At 44.7% G+C, this 24188-nt stretch overlaps 1 protein-coding gene across 4 annotated transcripts in view; it reads left to right on the top strand.

The window, feature by feature from the left end:
• Nucleotides 1–24188, top strand: part of SCARB1 (scavenger receptor class B member 1) — a 167943-nt gene that overhangs the window by 137051 nt on the left and 6704 nt on the right. For all 4 annotated transcript variants that reach the window (XM_029619704.1, XM_029619706.1, XM_029619707.1 and 1 more), the window contains 2 exons: nt 2875–2926; nt 11493–11636. In XM_029619704.1, the coding sequence (XP_029475564.1) occupies nt 2875–2926; nt 11493–11636 (196 nt within the window). The remainder of the gene's footprint in view (nt 1–2874; nt 2927–11492; nt 11637–24188) is intronic.

Genomic DNA, 24188 nt, shown 5'->3' with positions numbered 1-24188 from the left:
AATAGATAGGAAGTGGCAACTTGCTGAAGAAACCCAGCTTAGAGGACCTGGAAAAGCAAGAAGCTGAAGATAAAGGTTTTAAGCAAGATCTGAGACTTTTTTTTTTTTAGGCAGGGGATTACTGGGACAAATAACGTCCTGATCCTCTACCAAAAGGGAAGGGGGAAGGCAGCTGGAAGAGAAACTAAACAGGAGATCCCTGTAGTGTGCAGGAACAATCCTGGGAAAGATGGTGTTGGGGTATTTATCAGAGCTGTCCCGATTGCTGCAAAGCCCATGGGGTCTTATCAAATTCATGTACAATAAAAAGAAAAAATAGTGTAAAAAAAAAAAAATAGTGCTAAGATTCCAAGATGGCCGCACGCTAGTGTCTGGAGCTCCGGACTTCCTCAATACTTTTATAAGAGTTGCCTATTTCAAGTAATTTCCATAAACCATTATGAAGTCCATGGGCAGTGAGACGTGTGGTGTTCCAACGCAGCCTGGTCCGGACATGAAATCATTGCTATCGCCGGAGCTGAGTCGGGTCCCTCCTTAACCTGCCCCCCCCCCGCGGAGAGCGCTGATGTGACCAGCCCTTGTCCGTCACACACAGATGATCGGAGGCAGCCGGCTGCCTCAGCATCGGGTGGAGCCGTGATGGAAGGGCAAACTGCTGGAGCTGTTAGCCGGACAGAGACTGGAGAGAGAGCGCTGGATTTGAAACAATTGAATCACAAACATGTCTACAACTTGGAATGGAGGTAATAAATTTCAAGATCTTAAAACCTTCACAAATAACCTTAGAAAATATATGGGAGGCAATTACAAATCTCACAAGCCAGCTATCTTGTTTTGTTTCTCAACAACAAGAATTAACTGGTCAAGTTAATACTATAAAATCTCAAATCTCCAAGATGAAAGTTCAAAATGAAGCTTTGGAAATTAACATGCAAAAATCTGTGGACACGATTGTTACAAAATAAGCTGGAAAATCTGGAAAACAGCATACGCCACTGTAACCTTAGGATGTTGAACTTTCCTAAGAAGAAGTTAGTCTCCCCAATAGAGATGCTTCGGAAATACTTCTAATAAAAGAAGAAATGTTACCACCTATTTCTAAAGCTTATTACTTGCCGATAAAGTCATCTATACAATTGAATACAAGGCTGGCAGACTCTCCCATTATAGATACTTCACATCTCTCTTCGTTTCTAGAGACTTCAACAGAAGAAAAAGCGAAAACATCAACTTTAATTGTTTCATTAGCTCTGGACTCGGATAGGGAGTTTGTTCTTAATGTTTTTTAGGAAAAGAGATATTCTATTTCTGGGGAAAAAAATTTTGTATATTTCCAGATATTGCTAAATCAACACAAGCTAAAAGAAAGCATTTCCTAATGATGCGCCTGGCTGTTATTGACTTATGCACTTCTTTTTGGTTGTATTATTCTTGCAAGTGTGTGATTAAACATGCTGGGATTAAATGGTTTTTTTTAAACCCCCCCTTCAGTTAAATTCCTTTTTGAATAGTAAAGTAAATTTGGGTTCTCCAATCCCTAGAACTAGCTCCCAGTAAACCGACCATAGAAAAGAATAAGTAACACTAGCTATTGTGGTTTATTCCTAGTTATTTATAGTTTAATATTTTTCCTACATATTTGCAATTGGAATACCCTTAACTATGTGGTCTGACAGGATATTACAGAGATTCAATGTTAGGGATATGACATTTGCTTTATTATGTATTGAATAATATGTGAAAGTTTTCTTTCTCCGTATATCATTTCTTGCCAAGTATATGCTTGTTAACTGATCAGAAAAATTAAAAATTAAGGTCTAAAAAAATAGTACTAAAATAACAATACAGTAATATATAAAAATCAATAAAACATACCATCCTTCAAAGCACAGCAAGAACCATTCTAGACATGTTCACAGGCCCCGCCCCCTCTCTGTTTTCCTTGGGGGGGGGGGGGGGCAGGACCTGTCAACACATGCTTAGAGCAGCACTCACTGTGAATTGGAGGGTTGCTGCTAGAGACGAGGTCAGGAGGCACTGCTCATATCTTGGAGGTTTGCTGCAGTCTTTTGAGGTCACCTCTAAATCCGAGGTCCAGGGAGGAGGCAGTGGCAACAGCAATGGAAGGAGAGCCTTGCAAGGCATGCAGGGGGAGCAGGAAATGTTTTCCCTCCTTGCCCCCAGATTTTGACAGACTGCACTTTTTATTATGCATGTTATTTTTGTAAAGTGCTGCGAATTTTTCCTGGAGCAGGTGGGATAGAAGTATTTTAAAATAAACAAAAATATGCATGAAAGTTTTAGCTCCTCCCCTGGACTGCCTCTTGATAGTGGCAGTAGGTGAATAGGTTTACCCACACATAGGGCAGGTCTCTAAAAGCCGCTTTTCCACGGGTAATGCCCTGGGGCTTTGAAAGTCTCTCTCCGTGACAGGGGAGAGGGGGGATACGTGATTTTCAGTGTCTCCATGGAGATTTCAGTAGAGAACCTCCCTGGTGGGGTTTCTCTTTGAAAATTTGGGGGGGTCAGGCATGTAATGCAGATACTTCTTTATTCCCCTGTAATACACGGTTGCAAACCATATGTGGATAAAATGCGTGTGTGGGATTTCATTTTCCTTTCCACGCTGCTTTACTGGCATGGTTAGCGTGCGCGCCATCATGCAGCACATCCACTTTATTTTAAGCCGTATACGTGGGCGAGAGGACAGGGACAGGTTTTGTTTGTTTATTTATTTCCAAAAGGAGTTCGTACGTAGGTAAACACGTGCTCACCTTCAGAAACTGTTTTGGAAGACATCTCCTCAGGCTGAGCACGGAGAAGGCTTTAAAATGTCTCGTCAAGGTTAATCCCTTGCTGTTTGCTTTCTTCTAGACAAACCGGCAAGATCAAGCCTGTTTTGCTGCCTGTTCTATGGTTTACAGAGGTAAGGTGAATGGGTGTATGAAAACTGAAAAGGAAAACCCTATAATGGGTGGCTTATTAAATTACAAAATAGTCAAGAACCACCAAAATCAAGAGCAGACTTTCGTACAAATGCACAATAGAATAGGGCATCAGTTCACAGTCACTTTACTGAAAAAAAGTAACTAACTGCCCCTATGATTTGAGCTAAAATTTTAAATCAGTCTCATTATTATAGGCAACTTTTTTTTTTAAACTAATTTTTTGAAATGTAAGTAAGAAGCAAATGCTTGCTGGATATTTAAAAACTTGAAACAACTTATCTCATAATTGGAGTACAAAGATGTGGGTGAGTGCTGTCCATAGAAAAACTCATGTTGGCGGTAGCTGAGATCACAGATGGCGCACGCAAGCCAACACGCCACGCATTTTTGGTTACTTTATCATGGGCATGTGCGCTTCTCAACCCAAAAGAATTATTTGTTCCCTCTTCATTGTCTTTTGGTTTTTTTTATAATTTATATCTTTATTACATTTTTCATGTTTAATGAAAAATAAGAAATTTACATTTACAGCAATCACATATATTTATAAAGGAAACCAATCAGTGCTGTCATGTATCCTATATCAGATAGTAGGGAGAGTTTCATAGGAGAAGATAAAAAAAAATCAAAACAAGAATATAATAAAACAAGGCGTTCTTCGGTTTAAATACAATTCTAGTCTAAATTGATTCACCTAAAAGCTAAGCTTACTAACTCCTGCTCTACATTTTTATTTATTTATTTATTTTGCATTTTTATATACCGACATTCTTGTATCAGATACAAATCATACCGGTTTACATTAAAAACAGAGTATGCAGGAAAATAGTTTTCCTAAGTCAAATACATTGAACATATTTAATAAACAAAGGATTACTAAACACTATGAAAAAGGTTAATTAACAAAGGAAAACTTAAGGGAATTAAAATAAGCGTAGCACAAAGGATTGCACGAAGGGGTGCACAAAGGTGAGTGCCCCTTTGGCGCACCTCTTCGGCACACAACGCCTGGTGGAATATGGCCGTTTACCGGCTCGCCGCTGAGCGTGATGACGTCGGGGGGGGGGGGGGGTCTCTTCATCCCTGAGTTCACAGCATTCTCAGTTTCAGCGCGAAGTGTTTTTTTTTCAATTTTTTTAGTATAAAAGTCTCCAAGTGAGTGGATGTATGAAGACAAACTTATTAGACTGATTTTGAAAAGTGAAGTGTTGGCTCTCGGAGCCTCTTTTTGAAATTTCCCTGTAGATGTCTTATTTCCTAAGAAAGGAAATGTCTCTTATGAGCTTGAGTAGCACTGGAGACTTCAGGAAATACATAGACTTTCTGCCCACAAAAAGAAAACTTCTTTATTTCTAAAATATTTGGAGAAAATTAGATTTTTATCTTGTTCTGCACAGCGAGATACATTGGCGTAGAGCTGTTAGTTTTTAGTAATACAGGACTATCCACTGGAATTTAATTTCTACCCTGATCTATATTATCCAAATTCCTATGACTAGGTAAGTAGAATACTTTAGGTAAAGATGGCAAATTCTCTTCTTGAAAGGCTAAATTCTTTTTTTAAGAATTTTTGAAGCATTTCAACAGCTGACATTAACCTGGTACAAGGAAAATTAACAAAACATAGATTTTTAGCTCTAAGTAAATTTTCTAATAATTCAACTTTATTATGCATAGACAAACTATCTTTAATGCGAGCTAGCTCTGCATTTTGTAACAGAGACTTGAATTCAGATTTTTCCACATCTTCCAGTTTCTTTCCCTCAGAGAGAGAGAGCTTCTAGCAGGAAGGAACTTTGCTGTGAAATTGATTGAGAGAGATTCTTATTTAGCTTGGTTCTTAACCTCCAAAGGTCTGAGTCACATTAGCAGGTTCTAATAATTCTTCATCACCAATGGTGAGTTTGTCTAACAATTGTTGACTACTCACGGAATGTGATGTAAAAGTCACAGGTGCTAGTGGAGGACTCAGTCCCACTAGTAGATTCTGGCACTTTCACTAGTCTCTGCTCACAGGACGTAGTGCCCATCAGTTGTGGAGGTGATTGGCTTGTGCAAGGGCTCAGAGGCTCCAGAAGAACACCCCTCCCCCCCCCCCCCCCACTGCAGTCATTCAGTGGCAATGTACCTATTCTCAAAAGGTGACTATCCATAGGGCCACGAATCAAAGAAGGAGCTGGAGACTATGTAAAAATCTTTTAGGTTTTCTCTTCTTTCCCATACAAACAAAGCTGCGCCATGCGGCAGTCGGGCCCTCGCTGATGATCTCAGGGTGGGGGAGGGGCAGCTCACCACATTCTTTCCAGCTGCTCAGTTTTTCAAATCTCTGCCAGCACGATCTCACCAGCACTCCTCAGCTCACAAACCCCCCCCCCCCCCCCCCGTTCTCCCCTTTTCAATGCTGACCCCGGAATGCCTGCCCATATCCTGACTGGCTTGGCTTCCTTCATGTGACATCAAAACTTCATTTTAAAAAAAAAATGGTGGAGAAAATCTTTACATACTGAAGAGAGTGAGGTGATTGATGGTATGCTTCAGAGGTTTGTCCTGCTGCTGATTCTGTTCAGTATCTTCGTGATTGATATTGCAGTGAAGGAAAAATTTGTCTTTTTGCAGATTTCACTAAGGTCGTTTAGTTGAAATTTCTTTTGAATTTCAGATTCTGTGTGTTTCCCTGTATGTACCCGGATCAGTCCAGACAGTGGGGTTGAACCTCCTGTCCAGCAGAGGGAGACGGAGAGAAACTGAAAAGGTATCCTATGTCAGGACAGTGCTCACTCTGCGTCCCTCCAGTATTTCTCTATCTCCCAGCAGAGGCAGACAGTTGAACCTGTGGTTCCCTAGCTTTCTCTGTTTTCCACACTGCGATGATTTCTTTCTTTCTCCTTCTGATTGTTTCCAGGATCAAGTTGGTATTGATTTTTTTTCTATATGTAAAAAAAAAAAAAAGAATTTGAAGGAAATCAAACTTCTTGTCTATGTAAGACAGCTCTGTCTCACAGCTCTTACAGGGTCCCAGGGGGATTTTACCCTTGAGTACTCAGCCTGGGACCCCTCTTCCCGGTGACCACTTGCCTGGCTTAAAGGGGTGATACTGGTGGTCCAGTCACTCCCTCTTTTCGTGCCTGCCTTAGGTCTTTTAACAGAGAGGCTCTCATTCCTCTGCTTGTTTCTTTGAAGAAAAAAAAAAGGGACCATAAGCTTACCCACGCTTTTCATTGCAGGCTCCAGCAAGGTAAGCAGCTGGCGAAGTGATTACTGGTGGTCCAGTCCCTCTCTTCACCTGTGTGTGTCTGAGCACTGTGTTTAAAAAAAAAAATTTTTTTGAAAAATTTTCTTTTTTGGTCAGCTGCAATCCAGGACCCCTGATCACCTGAATTGCCCGCGTTTTTGGCCGATTTCTTTGTGTTTTTTGAGCCGTTTTCCCCCCCACCATGCTGCGGCCATCCTGGTGTATAGCATGTGGGGAATCGGCCGTGCGGCTTTCTAGGACTGGGATTTGCTCGAGATGCCTTCCAGGGGGGGTGTGAAAAAACAAAGCAAGACCGGAGCCTTGGAAAGAAGAAGATTTATTGATTGGTTGTGTATGGCCCGACTCTGGCCAAAGTTTCGCCTTTTTAAGGCTGCATCAGGGGCTCTAGGAAAGTAAAGGTTTTTAATATTAGAAATAAATAATCTACCTTATAAATGGGCCATGACCGACGGCCCGCAAATGCGCGGGCAAGGACGTCGGTCTTAGCCAGCGTAAAAAAAACAAAACATGGTGGCGGCGGGTGGCGATGGCGGCGGGTGGCAGCGGCAGCGAATGACGACGAGGAGCAGCGGCGGCCAGTAGCGAGGGAGGGAGGGACTGAGTGGGAGGGACTGAGTGGGAGGGACTGAGTGGGGGAGGGAGGGACTGAGGGGGGGGAGGGACTGGGACGGACTGAGGGAGGGGGAGGGAGGGAGAGGGGAGGGACTGGGATGGACTGAGGGAGGGGGAGGGAGGGAGAGGGAGGGACTGGGACGGACTGAGGGAGGGGGAGGGAGGGAGAGAGAGGGAGGGACTGGGACGGACTGAGGGAGGGAGAGAGAGGGAGGGACTGGGACGGACTGAGGGAGGGGGAGGGAGGGAGAGAGAGGGAGGGACTGGGACGGACTGAGGGAGGGGGAGGGAGGGAGAGAGAGGGAGGGACTGGGACGGACTGAGTGAGGGGGAGGGAGGGAGGGACTGAGGGAGGGGGAGGACTAAGGGGGGAGGGAGGGGGTGGGGAAGAGTGAGGGGAGAGGGAGAATGAGGGGGAGGGAGGGAGAGGGAGGGACTGGGACGGACTGAGTGAGGGGGAGGGAGGGACTGAGTGAGGGGGAGGGACTAAGGGGGTGGGGAAGAGTGAGGGGAGAGGGAGAATGAGGGAGAGGTGAGAGACAGGGATGTGAGTAGGTGGAAGGGTAAGAAGTTGTGGAGCAGAGAAAAAGGGAGTGGAGGAGAGCTGAGGGAGAGGGGATGGGATTGAGACAGGGTGGGGAGTGACTGAGGGAAGGGGAGAGAGGTGGGGAGTGACTGAGGGAAGGGGAGAGAGGTGGGAGTGACTGAGGGAAGGGGAGGGAGGTGAGAGTGAGGGGAAGGAGGCAGTGGGAGACAGAGAGTGAGTAAGACTGAGGGGTGGGAAGGGGGTGAGTGACTGAGGGGAAGGGGGAATGAGGGAGAAAAAGTGTAGGAGGGTGCTGTTTTCGAAAATGGACCGAAAACAAAAATGTAATGTAGCCCGTTGTGACGGGCTTAACGGCTTGTAATAAGTATAAAACAATGATAACAGTTAGGGGATGTTTTAAACATCAATAATTGAATTAAAGAAAATAGTTAAATACATTTAAAAATTAATGAGCAAGGAGGCTGACAGGTTACATAATAGATTCAAGAGCAGAGACAAGACTTTAAACATTGCCTTAATTCAAGCTAAATAAAGGGTACATCTCTGGGTGCCATATATGAATAAGGGATGTATACACTAAAATAAAAATACAAAGTTAAAAAATAACAGATAAAAAATGAGAAAATTAATAAGAGATAAAAAATACCCATCAAGGCACCGCCGCAAAGTCCTCACAATGAGATACGGCTGGCCCATTCCTCTGTTCCAGACTTAGGTGGTCAGCTGTCCCTATTTCTCGAGGAATGAGCCAAAATTACTTTGGCTCGGTGGATCCTCGAAGTAATTGAAAGAGGTTACGCATTAGTTTGCTCGGGATCTCCCGGACCTCTACTTGATCTCTCCCTGCGGAACTTGGAAGCGCTCAGCGGTGTGCCAGACTCTCGACAGGCTTCAAGCACTCTGTGCCCTAGTCCCGGTCCTCTTCCAGGAACAGGGATCTGGCCAGTATTCCATCTACTTCGTCGTCCCCAAAAAGGACGGCTCCTTTCGACCGATCCTGGACCTCAAGAGTCAACAAGGCCCTCAAGGTTCCCAATTTTTGGATGGAGACCTTGAGGGGCGGTCATAGCGACGGTTTTTACAGGAGAGTTCCTTGCCTCTCTCGACCTGATGGAGGCCTACCTTCACATCCCGATCCGCTAGGAACACCAGAGATTTCTTCGTCTCAGCATCCTGGAACGACATTTTCAGTTTCAAGCTCTCCCATTCTGTCTCGCCACCGTGCCATGCACGTTTACCAAGATCATGGTGGTAGTGGCGGCCTTCCGGTGGGAGGGAGTCCTAGTCCACTCTTACCTGGACGACTGGCTCATTTGGGCAAAGTCGGAGGACCTGTGCATGATAGTGGCCAACCGGGTCTTGTCGGTTCTCACCTCCCGCAGGTGGATAGTCAGTTTTTCAAAGAGCAACCTTAAGCCCTCTCAGGTCCTCTTAATTCTTAGGAGCACGCTTCGACACTCGTGTGGGCAAAGTTCTGTTGCCCGAGGCCTGTGCTCTCAAGCTCATGGGTCAAGTCCAACATCTATTATCTCTCATGGTCCCCACGTCCTGGGATTATCTCCAGATTCTGGGCACTATGGCTTCAACTATAGATTTGGTTCCCTGGGCCTTTGCGCATATGTGTCCTTTGCAGAAAGTTTTGCTATCCCGCTGGAAGCCGGTCTTGGAGGAGTTTGACACCCTTACCACTTTCCGATGTTATAATCGACAGCATGCAGTGGTGGCTCTCTCTCGCCCTCCTGTTGAAGGGGATACCTTTGCAGATACCTCAGTGGATTGTTGTGACAACAGATGCCAGCCTCTCTGGCTGGGGAGTGGTGTGTCAGAATCAGTCTACCCAGGGATAATGGACCCCAATCCAGTCTCAGTGACACATCAATCGTCTGGAGACCCGAGCGGTCCTTCTGGCTCTCAAGACTTTTCTGCCCTTGATCAATCGCAAAGCTGTGCGAGTCTTCTCCGACAATTCCACCACGGTAGCTAACATCAATCGCCAGGGGGGCAACAGGAGTCGTCAGGTTGCCCTGGAAGCCAGCAAGCTGCTAGCCTGGGCGGAGCGCCATCTGGAACTGCTAGCGGCCTCCCACATTGCGGGGAAGGAGAACACTCAAGCAGACTTCCTGAGTCGTCAGCATCTAGACCCCGGCGAGTGGGAGTGGTCCGGAGAGGCGATGGATTTGATCGTGCACAAGTGGGGGGGGGGTCCCTCACTTAGACCTGATGACTACTCTGAGCAATGCAAAGGCCCCCCAGATTCTTCAGCCGCAGAAGGGAGCACTGCTCAGAAGGAGTGGATGCACTGGTCCTACCCTGGCCTCACGATGTCCTCCTTTACGTGTTCCCTCCTTGGTCTCTGCTGGGAAAGTTACTCATAAGAATAGAACTCCACAGGGGGCCAGTCATCCTCGTGGCGCCAGAGTGGCCTTGAAGACCGTGGTTCACGGATCTGGTGAACTTCGCTACGGACGGTCCTCTCCGCCTCGGCCATCTGCCAAACCTGCTCTGACAGGGTTCAGTATTTTTCAATCAAGCGGATCGCTTTTGTCTAGCGGCCTGGCTTTTGAGCGGTGGCAACTAAGGAAGAAGGGTTATAAGGAGGAGGTTATCTCCACTCTGTTGCGGGCCCATAAGACTTCTACCTCTCTGACTTATATTCGGGTATGGAGAGTGTTTGTTTGAGACTATGTGCGCTGAGTCCGGAGTTCCGGCGCATAAGGTTTTGGTGTCCCAGGTTCTCTCCTTCCTGCAGAATGGTCTCTCCAAAGGTTTGTCTTTCAATTCCTTGTGGGTACAGGTTTCAGCGTTCGGTTCCCTACTTGGGCGGGTCGATGGTTACGCGTTGGCTACCCATCTGGATGTCATTCGGTTTCTCAGGGGGGGCTAAGCACTTGAACCCGCCTGTCCGGGCTACTTGTCCGTCATGGAGCCTTAACTTGGTTCTCCTCGTTCTTTGCGAGGTGCCCTTCGAACCCCTTTGGCGAGCCACACTTAAGGATCTGACCCTTAAGACTGTCTTTCTGGTCTCTATTTCCTCAGCCGGGAGAGTGTCCAAGCTCCAAGCCCTGTCTTGTAGGGAGCCTTTCCTTCGCTTTTCTGATTTAGGTGTTTCCCTCCAAACAGTCCCATCCTTCCTGCCAAAGGTTGTGTCCTCCTTTCATGTAAATCAGTCAGTGGAGCTCCCTGCTTTTTCTCCAGAGGACATTGCGAACACGCCTGGCGTAGATCTACGGTGCCTTGATGTGAAGAGGGTCCTACTGCAATATTTGCAGGTGACGAATGATTTTCGAGTCTCTGATCATCTATTTGCCTTAAGGAGCAGGCCGAGTAAAGGGAATAAGGCTTCTAAAGCTATTGCTCGCTGGCTAAAAAAAAGGCAATTGCGTCGGCGTATATTTGTCAAGGCCGGTCTGTTCTGGAGGACTTAAAAGCTCACTCTTTACGTTCTCAGGCTACCTCTTGGGCGGAGAGTCGGTCAGACTTGTCGCAAGAAATCTGCAGAGCAGCTACTTGTAAATTCCTACATACTTTTGCGCGTCATTGCCTCCTTGTTCAGGCGCCAGTCTTTGGCTCTTTCTGCAGACAGGTACTTTGAACGGGACTGTCTCGGTCCCACCCTGTTTAGGGAAGCTTTGGTACATCCCACTGTCTGGACTGATCCGGGTACGTACAGGGAAAGGAAAATTTGGATCTTACCTGCTAATTTTTGTTCCTGTAGTACCACGGATCAGTCCAGACTCCCGCCCTGACTACATCTACATTGCTACGTCCGCTCGGAGTTTTTCTTTCACAGGTTCTTTTTGGGATTTTCTACTTCCTATTTGAGCTTTAAGACACTGGAAGTTCATCCGAATTGTAAGGCACCAGAGGTATCTGCTATATATGCATGTTTGATTTTGATAGTTACAGTTTACTTGATCTTCTCCTGGTTCTCTATGCTATTTTGGCTGCTTTGATATCTATTATACTGAAGGGATGCAGGGTGAGCACTGTCCTGATATAGGATACCTTTTCAGTTTTTCTCTGTCTCCCTCTGCTGGACAGGAGGCTCAACCCCACTGTCTGGACTGATCCGTGGTACTACAGGAACAAAAATTAGCAGGTAAGAACCAATTTTCCTTTCTTTTCTGTATAGAGTGGATACATTGACGGCCCTATCCTGTCTACTTACTATACTCAACTGGTGTTGATGCCATCCATTTTTGAATACCTTCAGTATATCCTGATTGCCCTGGGTGGTCTTCTGATTGTGATCGGCATTATCATAGTCACAGGGAAGGTAAGACTACATGTACTACTAAATATATTTACTCTTCATGATTCGATATAAATCGGGTGCTTTCAATAAGGCTTTGTACCTTTTTTTCTTTCTTTCCTGGTGATGGACTAATCTTCCATTGTACACTTGCCTTTACACACATTGACATACCATTTTTAAGAAAACAATCCAAGAGGCTGATATTCAAAGGGTTCATCTGGGTAACTTCTCAAATTAGTTGGACAAACCCTGAGATTTCAATTTCCCATTCCTCTCACGGGTGACATTTTTTACTTTGGGTAAGTCATGACCAGGCTACAGTTTTTTAACCGGATAAAAAGAGGTATGGCATAGCTAAAATGCATCTGGCTAGTGCCGATACTCAGCTTAGCTGAGTAAGTCTGGCTAAGTACCACTGAATATCTAAAGTTACCTGAGTAACTTTACCAGTTGCTGGCCCTCAGAATAACAACCTCATTGTGTTTTAAGGTCTAATGGTAGCAAATAAGCTAAGATATGTATGAAATGCAAGCAGAGTGACATTGGAATATCTCAATTTTTTTTTTTGTAATTTTTATTGAACCAACAATATGATTACACACCACAACATAACATAATAGCGTTCCAACAACCTTGACTACAATATACAATGAACCAATACATATTGCCAAACAGTAATACAAAAGCATGTTTAGCTCACTTTTTTACTGTAATTTTCCTATACCCTCACTTTAACAGCCTACCATATTCCTCTTTTAAAATGTCTACTTATGACCAAAAAATATCTTGGGTCACTGTTCTTCAGTCTGAGTGAACCCAGCTGATGACTTCATCTGGTTTCCAGATCTTTTCAAAGCTTTCTTTCCTGTCTCTAACACTATTGGTTTACTCAGGTAGTATATTCTCTCCAGTCGCTTGCATACTTGTTCTTCCTGAGGCACTATGGGTTTCCTCCGATTATATGCTAATTTGCACCTGGCCATCACCTTGATTTGTTACAATAGTGCTATCTTGGATGAGTCCTGATGTGTGATAGGAACATTTAATAACAAAAACTTAGGGTCTTGTACCATTCTTATCCTGGTTATATCGTACATTAAATCTAATATGGTGTCCCACTATACTACCACCTCCAGACACTCCCACCAAATATGTAGAAAATAACCCTTTACACCACATTGCCTCTGACATTTATCCTCCACTTCTGGATATAGCTTGTGCGTCTGCTCTGGTGTCGTATACCAATGACACAGTACTTTACTTTATAACTACTCTCCATTAAGAGAGCCAAAATAGAACTCTTCCTGGTATACTGGAAGCAATATTCCCAAGTCTTATCCGGTATCTGCCCCAGGCCATGCTCTTATGCTATCATGTATCTAGGTTTTTCCTTAAATGCAGCATTAAGGATGGTAAAGATCTTGGATGTTACCCTCTTGATCCATTCAGCGTGATCACAAAACACTTCAAAAAGTTTTCCTTTTAATAAGTCCCTATCTACCTCTTTCTGCTTCATATAGTGTTATTTATTTATTTGTTGAGTTTTATATACCGTCATTCGGTAAAGCCATCATAACGGTTTACAAAATTTAAATTGTAATTCTCTTAACAATTGTGGAAAAAGTATAACAATGTGCATATTAAACAGAGGTTAAACATTTCAAGTCCAGAAAGTATGAAAATGTGCTTTGGATTGAATCAAACTGTTTCATCCCTTTACTCTCCAACATCTATTCTAGCCTGGTACATCCCCTCTCCTTCCATCTAGCAAAAGCAGACATGGTGGTCCCTGGTTCAAATTCTCTATTAAAATGGAAAGATGTTTGAGAACACTTCTTATATTCTATTATTACAGCTTTCCATTTATCCCATATCTCTAATGTCAGACCAGAAGGGGTGGCATCACCGCTGATGGATATCTAGCCTTTTTCGGGATGCAAGGGTAGTTGAGGGATTGCCCTGGGTGGTCTTCCGATTGTGATTGGTATTGTCAAAGTCACGGGGAAGGTAAGACTACTTGTATTACTAAATATATTTCCTCTTCGTGATTCTCTGATTCCATTAATTTATGTGCCTACATGTAAACCGTTGCGATGGTATATGACTTAGCGACGGTATAGACAAGATTTTAAATAAATAAAAATAAATAAATGATTTGATATAAATCGGGTGCTTACAACACGACTCTTTACCATTTTTCTTTCTTTCCTCTCGTCATATCTTTTTCCAGTTGGACCTACCTTTTAATCTCCTTTCTCTTCTGCCAGTCACTTGCTCGCAGTTGAGCTGCCACATAATACCATTGAAAGTATGTGGTACTCCCAGACCCCTCCTACTCCTCACCTGTTATTTTCCCAAATCTAAACCATTTTTTCTGCCATAGTTGAAGGGATTCTTCTGGGATACTTATCGTGAGCATTTGAAAGAGAGTTGAATTTTGGCAGAATATTCATTTTTATAATTGTTGTTCTGCCAAAACATATGAAGTCTCTCTCCTCTATCCCAGCGATGTAAGTCTTGTTCGATTCTCTTCAATAAAGCCATATAATTCAGCTTGAATAGTTGATCCATCTGCGCTCCAATTTGAAACCCAAGATATTACCCCCCCCCCCTCCTTTACTGCCTTAAATGGGCACCACCTATATCTGATCTCTGCCATGTGGTGTTCCTGAACAGGAAACTTCTCATTTATTTCATAACTCCATACCTTGCCAAACTTCTTTTTCTAGTAACAATGGATTTAATGAAGCCTCTGGGTGAACTATCGTGAACAAAATGTCACCTGCAAATGATAGCTTGAATACCCCCCTCCCCTACTCGGATACCCTGAATCTCTGGTGAGCGTCTAATCCACGCTGCTAAAGGGGAACTGAGGGACATGCCTGCCTCGTACCCTACAGAGAGGGAAAGTTGACGAGGAACCCCGTTGATTTTGATGCAAGCTTCTTAAGCCAAATTTAATAATTCCCTCCCAGGCCCGTTTTTCCTATCACTGCAAATAAAAAGTCCCAATGAACCATATCAAAAGCTTTTTTTTTTTTTTTTGCGTCAGTCAGAAGAACTGATGGGATATTCCTATACTGAGCCCACCACACTAAATCGAGCACCCGTTGCACGACCCCCCCGCAAAGGTAATAGCGCTGCATGTCGATGAGACTATTAGCTATTCTGTCCCAAAGCAAAAAAAAGTCACCCAACGCGCACATTTTAACTTGCAAAAATTAACGTCTGTTCGGAGCAGGCGTTAATTCTTGAAGAGTCCAATCGGATAACAAGAGCGGAAAATACTGCTTTTCTGTCCCTTTTATCAGTTCCTCTGACTTAATATCCTTGCGATATTAAGTCGGAGGAACCGAAATAGAATTAAAAAAAAAAAAAAAAAAAGCATGCTGGCGGTCAGGTTAGGAAAAGAGATGCTCCTAAAATTGAGCGTCCGTTTTCCTAACTCGTGTACAGCCACCTCTCCCAGGCGCCCGTGGCCGAGGAGGCCCTGGGGTATGCGATTTCCCCTTAGCGCCTCCTTTTTACTGCGGCACCTGATTTAAATATTAAATTTGGGCACCTGGGGAGAGGTGGATCGGCGCATGTTAAGGGAGCGGATGCTCAAACATGAACGCCCGTTTAATGCGCGCCGATGTTGCATCGTTCTGAATAGCACACTCCCAAAAGCTGGCCCTGACCCCTTGGAAGCGCAGTACGATCATACGACTGCTGTTGTGGGTTGCTCATCCCTAATGATTATAATTAGTGCTATTCCTGCTGTCTTCTCATTTGTACCATTGCCAAGCAGAACTGCTAGTGTATGACCAAGCATTCCCTTTAGGGGAAGAGAGGGCTAGGATGTGTTTAATTGCATGTAGTAGGGCTCTTTATTAATCAAGGTAGAACTGCTGAGGATTCAGGCTTCTGTAGATTTAAACAATGTGAAAACCCTCAGTCAGGTAACCAGTTTTATTTAATAAGCAGTATATTTTAAATAAAATTCTGTCCAAAAACAAGAGCAATGTACAATAAAAACTGAATTAAAAACCTAACAATATAAATAAACAGAAGATAGTACATATAAACAAACCAGACCAACAAACAAGCCTGAGACTTTAGTAATTCTCCCAAACTGTTCAACTGTTTGCATGGCTCTTGAGGTGTGGGGTTTTGGGTTGTTTTTTTTTAACTTTAGCTTGAGAAGCCTCAATCCTTAAAGAGAGCCTGCTGTCAGAATACTTACCATAGATCAGAGATATAAAGTGGTTTTACTTTTCCTGACCCAATTCTCTTAAAGGTTGATAACTTCACTTGACCTGAATTCATATCCTTTATCATTCCATGATTCATTGTGGGTTCATGCTTTACTCATTGGTGTCTCATCCTTAAGCTTTTGTTGAGTCTCTTTACATTTTGGCTAGGGCTGTATAGATAACAAATGGAGTAATGCCAGTACTAGAGAACCTGAGGTTTTACATCTCAACTCCTGTCCGCAGTCTGCTGTGGAGGTTCTCTTAGAGCATTCTTCTTCCAGGGGCGTTAGGGTGAGAGGAGAGAAAAGCAGCAGTATCAGCAGAAGTACCTTTAGAAAACTGAGCTGGCATTTAAATTGTAGGAGCCCGGACAACGATGGCAGATCATCGCTTCTTCAGTCCGTGGAGCCTTTCTTTACCTTCTGCAATGCCGCAGATTCAGCTGAACGGAAGCATTGACATTCCACGTTTTCTGGCTCAAATTTAATTTCTAGGGTAAAATTAATAGGGGAGAGCAGCTTCCAGTCCTCTGACAGCAATCAGTTTGGGTTTTCAGGATATTCCTGAGGAATAGGCCTAAGATTTGCAGGCACTCAATTTCAATTGTAGGCAAACCTGTCTTGTGCTATTTAATTAGAGATGTCCTGAATCTCTGAGCAGATTGTAAGCTGGAGGTTGCCTATCCTTGATATTAAGGTGTTGGGATGTTTGAAAGTTCCTCCTATTTAACCACCCCCGATAAGTCTTGGTAAATTTGGAGACTGCTCCGCAGACCCCATACGGGTACCGCACCAAGTCGGGTAGAGAATGAATACTACATGGTTACATCAGCATGAACTCAGGGAAGGAGATTGTTCTAAACAGGTGGTGTGGTGTTAATAAGATGCACCCCCCTCCCCCCCCTTTTTTTTTTGTTTTTTTTAATAACCAAAAAATTGTAAAATATAAAGAAATGAAATTAAAGTAGGAAAAACATGAAAGCAGAGTCGAAAAGAAAGACGGACTACAAATTTTTTAATTCCTTTAAAATTAATGGATACATTACAAAGTGTAGCAAATTTTCCAGAAAGGATAAACACCCCATCAAACAACTCAACGGACTTCAAAAAGAGAGAAGCAAAGCCAAAAGAAATGTATTTCTTGTATCTTAAAACAGCATAGCTTCTAGTAGGGTGCTCTTCCATTCGGCATAGGTGAAAGGGGATGGGGGAGGATGAACAGTGTGGAGCATTCGGAATGGAGGATGGGAGCCGGGAGAAAATGAAACCTTACAATACTCAGGAAGAAGGCTTAAAAATAAACCACCATAAAATACCAGGGATTGTGTGTCGTCGTCCCCCCCATGCCCATTCTTTCTCGCCACAAATTTCAAAAGCATGTTTAGCTCTCTAGACCTCTTTGGATTCTCGTATGCTTAACTACATAAAGAAGATGGCCTACATGTCAAAAGTTCCAGCTTGCATACCAGGAGCCAATATTCTGTGACTCGTAATGATATCTGGTCGCCGTCAGAGCCACATATGCAGAGACCAGAAGCAGGTACTAATAAAGAACATAAGTGCTAGGCTGGGTGAGACCAAGGTCCATCGAGCCCAGCATCTTGTCTCCAAAAGTGCCCAATGCAAGTTGCAAATACCTGGCCAGTCCTATAAAGTAGATCTATTTCTTGCTACTCCCGGGGATAGCCTAGTGCCTTTAATCTATCTCTCTAATGTCTTCTGGGCTTTTCTTCTAGGAACTTTTAAACCCTACTATGCTAGATGCCTTCATCATATCCTCTGGCAACCAATTCCACAGCTTGATTGTGTGCTGAGTGAAAGTACTTTCTACAATTTGTTTGAAATCTGCTGGTGATTGGTTTCGTGGAGCATCCCCTTGTTTTAGTATTTACCCATTGCACCCCAGTAATGAGTTTATAAACTTCTATCATGACCCCTCTTAGCTGTCTCTTTTTTTTCAAGCTGAAGAGCCCTAATCTGTGTAACCTCTCTTCTTTTCACTCTCCTTTACACCTTTTCTAGTGGTTAAAGAATCTAAATATATATATATTGAGCTTCCTAAGTAAAACACCGAAGAGCTCCACCAGCTTCAAAAGCTTCTTACCACATTTCCAGAATAAATACAATTAACTATGCATATGGTGTGCTCACATGAGTATTCCTGTTCATTGTTTTTAGACCATGATTAAATGTAATTTAAAAAGTTAAACTCAAGTGATGCATAATAAATATTTGATAAAATAAATAATTTAAATTCTATGCAGTAAATTTGGAGCCATGCTTTAAATTGTTGATTTGCTCAGTTTGAAACCCTACACTTCCCCTGTGATTTTTATGGTCACTATTGGCATTTTATACATCATAAGATGCAACTTCTCTGCTTATAAGATACGATGATGCACTTTGTTGCACCTCCACAATTCCAAAACACTGACAAAATGTTTACAGAACTTTTCTGAGACACCCAATGAAGTTGAATGATAGCATTTCAACTCTAGACAGAAGGATGGGACTCTGACATAGGTACGAGTCATAACATAGGCCCTAGAGCAGAGCTTCCCAAATCTGTCCTGGGGACTCCACAGCCAGTCGGGTTTTCAGGATATCCACAATGAATATGCATGAGCTCAATTTGCATATCAGTATATGGAAATGCATCTCATGCATATTCATTGTGGATATCCTGAAAACCCGACTGGCTGTGGAGCCCCAGGACAGATTTGGGAAGACCAAACCCTTTAGAGCAGTAGCAAGCAAGCAAAACTACTGTTAACTAGAATTGTAGGGCTGATTCATTTCAGAAGAGGCCCAAGACTGCACAAGCTGTATTGCTTGTCACAATTGAGTTGCATTGGGGTGGGAGAGGGGGTTCCCACTGAATAATTATCTTACATCTTCTACAAGTAGATTAGGTTTACCTGTGATTCAGTTATACCTAAATTCCTAATGTCATTTCAAGGCTTCTTGCCTTCCATATTTTTGTTCTAATCCTGCATTAGGGGTGAATTTTCAAACGGAAGTTACATGTGCAAATGGCATATGTACACGTAAGTAGTATTTTTGGAAAAGCAGGAAGCCTATGTGTACCAGTACGGTCATGCACAAATATTTAAAGGGGGGGGCGCATCAGAGGGCTGGGTTCAAGAGTTTGTGCCCAAGTTGCCATTTTGTACGTGGGATATGCGCGTATGTTACGAATTTGTCCATATGATTTTATACCTGCTAACTGACGTGCGCTGTTATAATCGCACTTATCCTATGTTTGTAGTTCTTGGGTGGGAGGTCCGGGTAAACTGGTGGGAGCTCAGGATGACGTGCTGGGTATTTAATTGGTGGAGGTATCGTGAGCTGATGATTCCAAGTCTGCACACAAGTATTTTTTCATAAGTGGAGTATACTCCTACTTTTTAAAATATGCACTTAAGATGCGTGTGCAGTTTTATAAAATGGGTAGAGAGGGTGTGCATTACAAATGTACATGCATACTGAAATGTATGTGCATGGTTTGGGGGCTGAAATATGTGGTGGTTTTATAAACTGTATGGCTCCTGCCACATGGTTTTATAAAATATTAGCAAAAATCTCCACTGGCTCCCTTATATGTGCAAATGGTATTCCATGTGCATTTTTGAAAGTTGGAGTCTTAAAAGAGAAAAAAGCTTTTTCAGTTCCTTGTCCATACCCAGATCAGTCCAGACTCCTGGGTTTTGCCTCCCCTCCAGCAGATGGAGACAGAGAAAGTTTTACTGCCACTTAACCTGAGATGCCACCTGCAGTCGCTCAGTATTTTTCTGTCTCCAGCAGATGGTGGAGGTATAAAGCTTGCAGTCTGAGGTTCTGGGGGAAAAAAAAAAGAAAGCTTTAAAAGCCTAGAACATCCAAGATTGCTTGCCTCCCAGGGGGTTGTTAGGTCCTGGTGGGGCCATCCCCCCTGGTCTGTGAGGCGGATGAGCAGGGGGTTGGGGATCCTTAATAGAGGACAAAGCAATAGCCAGACAGGATAGAAAGCTGGGGGTCCCAGTTCCCTCACCCTGAAGGAGGAACAGAGCCTGCTGCTGGCCTTCTTTCAAGAGAAGTGTTATTTTATTTATCTGCCTATTTAAAGTTGGTTTTTTTGTTTGTTTTGTTTTTTTTTAAGAGGAAAAGGGGTTGCCGTGGGATGGCAAACTTTGCCCTGGTTCTTCCTCACAGGCAATCGAGCGCCTCTGATCTTAATTTCCTGTTCTTTGGAGGTTTTTTATTTTGTTGTGGCTCTGTGCCACGTTTTCATGCCGAGTGGTTTGTGCTGCTCAGTTGGTGTAGAAAGCGTGATGGCCTATGCTCCCGCTCCAGGAGAGAGGAAACCTCGGGGAAGGTGGCAGCTACTTCTACCGGGCGCCATGAGCCTGGGAGGCTCTCTTCAGCGAGGCAGTCTATGGACGACCCCTTCCCGCTGAGTGCTGGAATGGTGGCCTTTTTGTCCACATTTTCAGCTGCTTCACGAGCCAGGGAGGGGGATTTCCCTCCTCTGTTATCCCCAGTGGTTAGGGCCTCCGGGGGAGGTCCAGAGGCTAGTGAGAATCAACAGGAGGTGAGGAAGATTCATATGCTTCTACTTTTTCATCTGACTTTGTTCTCCTATTGCACAAAGCTTATAAAGCCAGGAAAGCCGTGGGTCAGTTTAAAATGCGCAGGTGACTTTGGTACGCTCAGGACCGGCAAAGAGGGCCAGGCCCTCCCAGGCTGAGGGAGCTATGAGGGTCCGGTGGGTCCCAGGGGCCTCAATATGGACTACCACTCCGGACACCTTCTCTGAGGCTTCAGAACTGGAGAATCTGCAGGCAAAGGGTCCATCAGGGTCAGATACGGGTTTGGCGGACCAGGATCTGGATCAGGCATGGACCAAAAGCCAGGTGGTGGATGAGGATGATTCCAAGGAGGTACAGCTGTTCCACAAGGAGGAGCTGGATCCTTTGATTCCCACGGTTCTGGAAGAACTGGGTATAAAGATCCCATGAGAGGAATCGGGGCTGGAAGACGTGGACCTGGTCATGACTGGCCTCCAGGATCCAACAAGGTCTCTTACTTTTCACCAGTCAGCACGTTGGTGTTTAGGGAGTGGGATACACCTGAGACAGGCCTGAAGGTCAGCAGAACCATGGATAAATTGTATCCTTTGCCAGAGGATACACTTGAGTTCCTGAAGGTCCCAAAGATGGATGTATCAATTTCGGCTGTTATTAAGAAGACTACTATTCCAGTTACCAGTTCTACAGCCCTAAAGACCTTCAGGATAGGAAATTGGAAGTGCACCTCAAGATATTTGAGGTGTCTGCTCTTGGCATTCAAGCTGCTGTGTGTAGCAGTTTCATGTTGAGAGTGGGCTTGTGCTGGGTTTAACAGTTACAATCAGACAGGTCCTTGTCTGAATCTGAAATGTAGCAGGTGGAGCGGCTAGAAGCGGTGGTGGCCTATGGCACTAATGCACTATATGATCTTGTTAGGACCTCTTCTAGGACAATGATGTTGGTGGTTTCAGGTGCAGGCTCCTCTGGTTGAGGAATTGGGTGGCCGACGTCTCATCCAAGTCTCAGATGGGAGCCTTGTCCTTCAAGGGGAAATTGTTCTTTGGTTGCGAATTGGAGAAGATGATCAAACTTCTCGGGGAGAGCAAGGTTCATAAACTGCCTGAAGATAAGCTGAAGGGGAAAGGAAACGTTCCCGTTTCAGAGGAAATAGATGTTTTCAGCCTACCAGAGTGTTAGGAAGCACCTAGCGACAATCCTCGGGAAGGCAGATGTCCTGGAACCAGTCCTTTTGAGGGAGACCGGGAACAGATGGCTCCTCCCAGAGTGATGATGGAGCCATGTCCGCCCAATAATGCCAGGCTGGGCCATTCCTTGATGCCAGTCATAGGAGGCTGGTTGGCTCTGTTTTACAAGGAGTGGGCCAGGATCACACCAGACTAGTGGGTCTTGTGTGATAAAACAAGGTTACGCTTTAGAATTTGTTTGGCCACTAAGATTTGTTTTTGGTCTCCCTGTGTACTTAATGAAGAAAAGAAATTGGCAGTATGGGAAACAGTTTGTCGCCTTTGCATGCTAGTAGCCATTGTTCCTGTCCCACTGGAGGAGCAGGGGACAGGCCGCTATTCCATTTATTTCATAGTTCCCAAGAAAGAGGGCACATTCCGCCCGATCCTAGATTTAAAAAAGGTGAACGTGGCTCTAAAGGTTCCTTGGTTTTGTATGGAGACTCTGCGATCGATGATTGCCTCAGTTCACAAGGGGGAGTACTTGGCATCTCTGGATTTGATCAAAGCTTACTTTCACATAGGAATCCAGCCCGATCATCAAAGATACCTGAGGTTCATGGTTCTGGGGGAACATTTTCAGTTTTGCGCCCTACCCCTTCAGTCTGGCAACGGCGTCCAGGACCTTCACCAAGGTGGTGGTCGTGGTGGCTGCGGTCCTCCAGAGGAACGGGGTCTTGGTTCACCCCTATCTGGATGACTGGTTGATTTCAAGCGAAGTCAGAAGTCTGTTGCCGGGAGGCAGTGGACTTGGTCCTCCGGTGCCTGCGATCGTTATGACTCTTGGATAGATTGACTATCCATCCTCTTTTCCCTTTCCAGGTTTTAGAATTCCTGGGACTGCATTTCAATACCAAGGCAGGGAAGGTATTCCTCACCGAAGAATAGATTACCAAATTGCAAGCTTAAGTTCACAAATTGAGGAAGCGGGTTCCCAAGGTCTGGGATTACTTGCAAGTTTTGGGGTCTATGGCCTCCACTTTGGAGTTGGTTCCATAGGCATTTGCTCATATGAGGCCTGTACAGTTGGCCTTACTACCCGCTGGGACCCGATATCAGAGCAGTTTCAGCTTCCACTTCCACTTACAGAGTTTGCCAGGTCCAGTCTCTCATGGTGGCTCCTTCCAGACAATCTGAGACAAGGAGTGGGACCTCGATATCCCAGTCTGGACTATTGTCACCACCAATGCCAGTCTCTTCGGCTGGGGAGCGATGTGTCAGGACCTGTCCATACATGGCCAGTGGTCAATGGAGGAAACCTTATGGTCCATCAATCGCATAGACAAGAGCAGTAAGTTTGGCTCTTCATGCTTTTCTGCCCCTGGTGAGGGGGGAGCCGGTGAGAGCATTGTCAAGACAATGCAACAATGGTGGCTTACATCAACCGACAGGGTGGAACCAAGAATCTGGCATGGTTCAAGAAGCCCTGGACCTAATCAGTTGGGCAGAACAGCATCTAGCACTGTTAGCAACCTCTCCCATAGTGAGAATGGACAGTATGCAAGCAGATTTTCTGAGCCCACAGCTAGACCCCAGAGAGAGGGAGCTGTCAGAGGAAGCGATGTCCCTCATCAGATGCAGATGGGCATGCCGTACATGGATCTAATGGGCAACTTACTGGACTGCCAAGGCCCTGTGGTTCTTCAGTCAAAGAAGAGAATGAGGAGCAGAGGGAGTAGATGCCTTAGTTCTACCTTGGCTGACAGACGTCCTGCTGTGTGTGTTTCTGCCTTGGCTGCTGGTGGGCAAGGTCTTGTGACGCATAAAGGTCTATCCAGGCAATGTGATCCTTGTTGCACCAGTGTGGCCGAGATGTCTGTGGTTTGCAGACTTAATCAACCTAGTGGTGGATGCTCTGGTGTGGCTAGCTCATCTGCCAAATCTGCATCAAGGTCCCTTATTTTTAGATTAGGCAGCTTGCTTTTGTCTAGCAGCCTGGCTTTTGAGAGGCGGTGTTTGAGAAATAAGGGTTACTCGGAAGGGGTCATCACTACTCTTACAGTCTAGGAAGACTTCCAACTCTTTAGCATATGTGAGCGTATGGAGAGTTTTTGAGACCTGGTGTAAAGAGCAAGGAGTGGATCCTATGCGAGCCTCAGTGGTTCATATTCTGGTCTTTCTACAAAACGGTTTGGTAAAGGGTTTATCCTTTCATTCCCTCTGGGTTCAGGTGGTGGCTTTAGGCAGTCTTTGAGGTAAGGTTTGAGGGGCATCTTTAGCTACACATCCGGATGTGGTACATTTTCTCCGGGGAGCAAAGCATTTGTGTCCTTTGGTCTGGAAGCCTTGTCCCTCCTGGAGCCTTAATGTAGTCCTAAAGAGCATGTGTGCGGCCCCGTTCGAACCTCTGAGAAGAGCTACCATGAAGGATCTCACTTTGAAGGGTGTTTTCTTGGTGACAATTTGTTTGGCTCGAAGGATCTCGGAGCTTCATGCCTTGTCTTGCAGGGAGCCTTTTTTGAGGTTTTCAGATTCGGGAGTTTCCTTGAGGATGGTCTCTTCCTTTATGCCAAAAGTGGTGGTGTTATTTCACTTAAATCAGTCAGTG

This window comes from Rhinatrema bivittatum, chromosome 11, assembly GCF_901001135.1.
Source record: "Rhinatrema bivittatum chromosome 11, aRhiBiv1.1, whole genome shotgun sequence".
NCBI lineage: Eukaryota > Metazoa > Chordata > Amphibia > Gymnophiona > Rhinatrematidae > Rhinatrema > Rhinatrema bivittatum.
The sequence above is the reverse complement of the archived record's forward strand: the minus strand, read 5'-3'. Positions and strand labels throughout refer to the sequence as shown.